We start from the raw sequence: 6,915 nt of genomic DNA on the forward strand, positions 1-6,915 counted from the left end.
GTTGAGTTTGAGTTTATCTTTTTTAAACGAGATAAAGTACATTTTGTATTGCGGCATATTATAGTATTATTTATATATGTGATACTTGAGAATTGACGCATTACTTATCTTATTTACACGCTTCAAATTCAAGTCGTTTATAATATAAACGAGATACGCATAAATTTATTTAGTAGACAAATTTAAACAGCTATAAGTGGATCTGAAAAGCATTAGTCTTCACAAATATTTGACTCCTTCGTCACAGTTGGAAAAGTTTCAAAGTAGACACACAAACACAACATGATGCATATGAATAGGGCTCTTTGTTTGAACGATGTTCCCAACCATATATCCTAAATAAATCACCCTTCTTCTCCATATAAATAACTCATCATGGATTCAATCTTTTCTCATCCCACAATTGTCTGTGTCACCTAAGAAAGCTAAGTAGGCAAGCAATGGCATCCACCAGAACTACCACACTAGTGTTGTTCATTATCTGCTTGATCTTTATACAAGAGGTAAATTAATTAAGTTCCAATTTTAATTTTAATTTCTTTAATTTTCACACTATGTTATTCATTACATGAATTGATTTTCATCTTGTGATCAGTTGGAGATCCATGGGTTGGAGATCCATGGTGAAAATCAGGACATGGCAGCAGCTCACCAACATATAGGTAAGTAATTAAGCAAAACTTGTGTCATGAATGTATGGTTAGGTATGAAAAGTGATTAAGAGTGAATTAATGACTAATTAGTAATATGATTGGTGCAGATTGTGGTGGAAAGTGCGGGCACAGATGCAGTAAGGCAGGAAGGCCAAAAATATGCATGAGGGCATGCAAGACGTGCTGCCAGAGGTGTAATTGCGTGCCACCTGGCACCGCCGGCAACCAAAACGCCTGTCCTTGTTACGCCTCTCTCACCACCCATGGAGGAAAACTGAAGTGCCCTTAAATGCGAATCATCATTCATGAGTTCAATATTCTTCTATGTGCAAGCATGCAGCTATCAAGACAATAATATAATGCAAAGTTTATGGAAGGGAAAAACAAACAAGACTAGTTAAGCACATAGCTCGTGGATTACTCTTAAGATCTGATGAAAAATTAAGTGGGTTAATCGTCTTAATCATCACAGGGCAAGTAAATGTATGAGAATATGGTGATAAGTTGAGAAGGACATTGGTCCCAAGTTACGGTTTTATTTTATGTCGATTGATACGCATAATGTTATTGCATTTAACAGGGAGTGGTCCAGGTAAAGAAAAAATTGGATGGTTTTTAACTACTCTTATACGGAGATCACACTGCATTTCTTTAAGTGTTGAAAAAATTGGAGAGAATCTATTTCCTATTTATCATAAATACAAATATCTTAGAATGGTGATTTTTATCTTATTTTTAACTACTCTTATACACTTATTAAAGTTTAATTTGGTAAAGTTTTTACTTTTTAAAAGTTGTAGTATTTATGTTTGATAAATCAAATTAAAAATTACTTTTAATAAACACAAGTAACAACAATTGTATTTAGTAAAGTAGTTTTTAAAATTTAAAAATATTATAATAGACATAAATGCAAGCATTAAATTTAAAAATTAGTTAATATATTAGGTTATATTAGACTTTTAAATTTTAAAAAGCATAAACCAACTTTAAAAAGCTCTATCTTATGTGCTTTTAAAAGTATTCCGATCTTTTAAAAGCTGCAAGCACAAGCATATGGTCTTTTTTATTTACCAAACCCAAAAAAGTACTTGAACTTTTAAAAAACACAAACACCTCTTCAAAAAACTTTACCAAACTAAATCTAAATGTTTAATCCCAAAATAACCGGACCATTCTATTCTTTTCTGTTTCTTTCAATTACTCATCACTCTTTTTCATTAAAACGGGAGAAGTAGCCAGGAATGCCAAAACAAACCTTTTCTAGCAACTCGCTAACCAAAAAATCAAAAGCTAACCAAAAAAACCTTTTCTAGCAACTCAGAAAATAAGTGCTTCCTCTCTTTTCAGTCCTTAATGGTACTTTTTATTGTCTTTATTTATCTTTAGTGTATATTATGCTAATTTTCAAATACTATACGCTCCTTTGATCTTATTTTTTTATTAATATAAATATAAAAAATATTTTAATTTCATAAATACGCACCATATAAAAATATTACTAAAGTATATAGAGACACCTTATATGAAGTGCTTCTGAAATAAATTTTAGGTGCTTACTACGATACGATGATAAATTTATACATATCGATACATTTAAAATATAGATAAGTAATAATAAGGTACGTGAAATTTATTTTCCTCATCAGTATTTAATTTTTTCTTTTTAAAATATATATTATATCACCACTTTTACTAATACACCTTTTTAATTAAATAAAAATAAAAAATATTTTTTGTTTAATTTTATAAAAAGTCTTAAACATCCTTATTTTATTTGATTAGACAAAAATACCCTTTTAAATTAATCAAATTTTAGAATTCAATTAATTCTAATTTTATAGTTTCAAATAATTTAAACAACAAAATAAAAACATAAAAAAAAAAAACTAAAAATCAATTGTTCTTTATCTTCTCCAATTTCCCTAATCATTCGTCCCCTCCTTCTGAAGCAAAGCAAAACATATCAAAAAAATAAAAAATTAATCGTTCTTCATCTTCTCAAATTCCCCTAATCATTCTTACCCCTTCTGAAGCAAAGCATTGAAAGCCCCAAACCAAAACAGCAAAACCCTAGCCCTAGGTTCTTTGCCGCGGCCGTCTCCAGGTTCTCAGCGCTTCCGCTTCTTCCTCTTCCCCCTTTCCAGAACCCAGGTAGCTCGGCACGTCGTCTCCATCCTCGCTGGCTTCTCTGTCCGTGGCTTGGACCAGCTCGCCTTCGGGTCACACCGGTTGGCATCGTCTCTGCTCTCGCCGTCGTCTTGTCAGTTGCCGTCGTGTCTCCGTTGAAGGTTAGTGGCCCTGCTCTGACAAAAAATGCATGTTTCAAAGAAACGATTGGTAAAAAGCGTTTCGGTTACAGAGATTGCGATGCTTTTCATGATGCAGGTATATATATCTTGGGCTATTCGACAGCGAAGTAGAAGCTGCAAGGTCCTAGTGAAACTTGATAACAGTCTCATAATTATTCTTTTGCTGGTGTAATTGCTAATAAGTGCAAAGTTGTTTGCCAAATCTATTCACAGTTTGTTCTAAGTTAATTGTAAACTTTAGTTTGTGCTCAAATGACAATTTTTTTTATGACTTGTATTTATAGTGGACCGTGGAAGTTGATCCAAAATTTCATGAGATCATCTATTATGGGGAATATATATTTTTCTTTGTTTTCCTGATATCATAGTGTTGTTCTTGAACTATTATTAGGTCACATAAACATTTAATTTAGGGGGTCAGAAAATGACATAATTATTTGGTGAAAAAAAAAACTGGATTCTCTATGCTATTTGAAGTTCATATATATCATCCGTAAAATTGTCTTATTAATATCTCCAACTTGGGGTAACTCATGGTATGTAGTAGTGGTTTTCGTGTTACTATACTTGTTGATACAAGTTTATATGAAAATAGCATGTTCACTGCATCCTTTACCTATTCTGACAGAATCAGAGGAACCAAAGAAAAAGTAAAAACGTCAGAAGGGGAGAAATCAGGTTTTCTTGCACCTCTTCAACTATCTGATGCCCTTGTAAATTTTCTTGGTACTGGAGAAAGTGAGTTATCAAGAGCTGAGGTTATAAAAAGAATATGGGATTACATAAAAGGAAACAACCTTCAGCTATGTCACTTCTTTAAGTTGTTCACTAGCCGCATACATTGTTTAATTAAAGCTCTAATGATCTCTCCTTTAAATAGCCATTTCAAAAGCTTGAAAAGACGAATTCAAACCATCTTACATTTTTGGCTGCATAACATAATATTAGCTACATCAAAGTTATCATAGCCATTTCAAATGGCACACCTCAAGCAATGCAATGTTCAGATTTCTAAATAGCTTGTGCCATATGCAGTGTTGTGGACTTAAGATGCAGAATTGTGTTTCAAGTTTGATGTAAACCAAAGGCCTCTGACTTCTCTTATTTAATCAAGTCAATCAGTGCTGTTTGACTTTATCATATTCTTCTACTAATGATTCAAATAAACTTCTTGTTACAGCCTTTAGAGCCTAGAATTTGATAACAAATTCAATAGGTATAGTCATTGTGACCCATGAATCAGTTGGCCAGAACTTCTACCATGCATTTGCAATGTCAATGCAAGATTCATCATTTCATTGAACTTAAGATTTACAAATAATTTTGATTTCTTTTTTCTTTTCAAATCCAATCACACTTAAGCTGCATGTCCATACTTAATGTAGCTTTGTTCAATTTTAATGTTTAATTCATATTGATGAGTTTGGAAAACTCTATATTTAATTTGATGATGAACAAACATTATTAAAACAATTAATTACAAAATTATTAATTTGATCTTAATTCATACTTGCTTAATTAATAATTTTGTTGGTGCAGATTTTGCAACTGGGCCAAAAAGAAAAAAAAATTGGTGCAAGCCCATATACATTCAGCCTTGATGTTAAATTGATGTGACTATGTTGGCTGAAACAAAGTTTTGCTAATTAGGCTGATATCTTGATCAACAAAACCCAGTAAAATCAGCCTTGTGCAAAACTACTTTATATTGGCTAAATTTCTTTGTTATTTGGGCCAGAACTCAATCATTACTAAGAGCCCAAATTATTTTGCTTGCTTGGTCCGAAACCAATTTCGAGAGAAAGTAAATGTATTGCTTCTTGCTTCCAACGGAATCCATTTCTATCATGTGGTGGAATTCAAATTTTATTAAGAGTAAAGTATCATTTTTTTCCCCAACGTTTGGAGTAAGTCCCAAAGTTGTCCTTAAGGTTTCAATCGTCCTATTTAAGTTCCTAACGTTTCAAAACTGACTCAATGTTGTCCTGCAGTTAGGGATCCATTAACAAAATTGATGGCGGGACAAAATTGAGACGATTTTGAAACGTTAGGGACTTAAATAGGACGAAAACATTGGGGACAAAAATGATACATAGAAATAAATTTTAATTTTATCCTTCAATAATATCAATTTTTTACTATACATAGTATTCAATTATTTTTTAATCAAATCTAAGTAAATTACACTTAATCATATTACTTTGATTTTAAATAAATTAATTTTTTTTATAATTTTATTCTTAAAGATTTTTAGTTATCATGAAATATTTGTAGAATGACTAGTATATAAACTTGCAGAAAAGAAAAATATAATATATATACAATAAAATATAAATTATACCTTTTGCCTCTAATGTATCAAAATTCTTTAAAATTATAAAAAAATAAATTTATTTAAAATGAAAGTAATGTGATTAAGTGTAATTTATTTAGATGTAATTAAAAAATAATTGAATACTATGTACAGTAAAAAATTAATATTATTGAAAGATAAAATTAAATTAAAATTTATTTTTATGTATCATTTTTGTTCCTAATATTTTTGTCCTATTTAGGTCCCTAACGTTTCAAAATCGTCTCAATTTTGTCCCGCCGTCAATTCTGTTAACGGATTCCTAATGGCAGGACAACATTGAGTCAATTTTGAAACGTTAGGGACTTAAATAGGACGATTAAAACGTTAGGGACAACTTTGGGACTTACCCCAAACGTTGGGGATAAAATCGATACTTTACTCTTTTATTAAAGAGAAGTTAATACATGCATTGGAAACATGAGAGAGAGTTAGCTTTTGATTTGATGGACATCATCAAGCTACACGCTACCTAAAGCAAGGGAAGTGGAAATTTTAATTTATTTTATCACATTCATTAATTATTGTCAAAGTTTCTCTTTCTGCTCTCTCATCTTTCTTCTTCTTCGGTCATATCACAGAATAAACCATGGAAGCTATGGCTAGCTACCGAAAAGAAGAAGAAGCACGCTACAAGACCATCACAATTATGGCAAGAAAAAGAAAATAAAAAGTATGTTGTGGCTGAGATTCTCATCACTTATGGTAAGATTTGGTGAAGAGATCTGAGCTTCTCCATACCAAAAATGGAAGAAGAAGATTTTGGTCAGTAGAGAAAGATCCTTGGAGGGATAGCTTGTCTCTGATTTTGTTCAACCACCACAGGATGTAGCTACAGTGGCTACGTGATGGAGGAGGCAGAAGTTGGAGCAGATGAAGCTGTCATCATCATGAAGCATCAAGGGCTAGGAGTCCATCTTGGAGAGCAAGGCAAGATGGAGGGTTCGGATTGATAAAGTTTGGTGACCAAGGAAGGACTAGAGGTAATTGCATGTTGGGTTTTGCATTGGTTATCTCTTCTCTCTCTCTGGCCGAACCGGTTCTGGTTTGAAGAAGAAGAAGATTAGCTTGGTTTGTTTGGTTTCAACCGTGGAGGCTTCTCCCTATAAGTAAGGGTGAACAGCCAGGGCTTGAAGCAAGGAGTGAGAGTGCAAGGCACAGAGTTCTCATAGCTACCTAAGCTAACAGAAGTTCTTCTCCTTCAATATTTTCTGTTTTGTAATTTTTCTGTTTAATTTTGTCTGTCTTGAGTCTCATGGAAAAAGGCAAACAGTGAGGTTTATAAGAAAAAGCCATAGAGCGAAAAAAGACAGAGCGTGTAAAATTAAAAGAAAAAGCCATAGATGTCCTTAGAGGTCCTTTGTACATCTTTGTTGTGTTTCATGATTCTGTAGGAATCCCCTTGCAAGTTGGGTTAGCACTTAGCAGTTGGAAAGCTTGGCAGTGACCAAGCCAAGTTCAGGATTGGGGTTTAGATTCTGGACTTGTCCCGGATAGGAAGGGTAGTCCTAGGGAGAATTGGTGTTTGTAATCAAGAATGATTATAGTGAAATTCCATCATTGTTGTGATGGAGACTTGATGCAGGCTGCCTTACAC

The 6,915-nt window shown here is 32.8% G+C and overlaps 1 protein-coding gene across 1 annotated transcript; it reads left to right on the forward strand.

The window, feature by feature from the left end:
* Positions 1-388: 388 nt before the first annotated feature.
* Positions 389-1,420, forward strand: LOC112779031 (gibberellin-regulated protein 2-like). The gene is made up of 3 exons (XM_025823294.2): positions 389-503; positions 596-662; positions 761-1,420. The coding sequence occupies exons 1-3, from the start codon at positions 441-443 to the stop codon at positions 940-942; spliced, it is 312 nt and encodes a 103-aa protein (XP_025679079.1). The 5' UTR covers positions 389-440; the 3' UTR covers positions 943-1,420.
* Positions 1,421-6,915: the final 5,495 nt, after the last annotated feature.

The sequence above is a fragment of the Arachis hypogaea genome, chromosome 19 (genome assembly GCF_003086295.3).
Source record: "Arachis hypogaea cultivar Tifrunner chromosome 19, arahy.Tifrunner.gnm2.J5K5, whole genome shotgun sequence".
NCBI classification, from domain to species: Eukaryota; Viridiplantae; Streptophyta; class Magnoliopsida; order Fabales; family Fabaceae; genus Arachis; species Arachis hypogaea.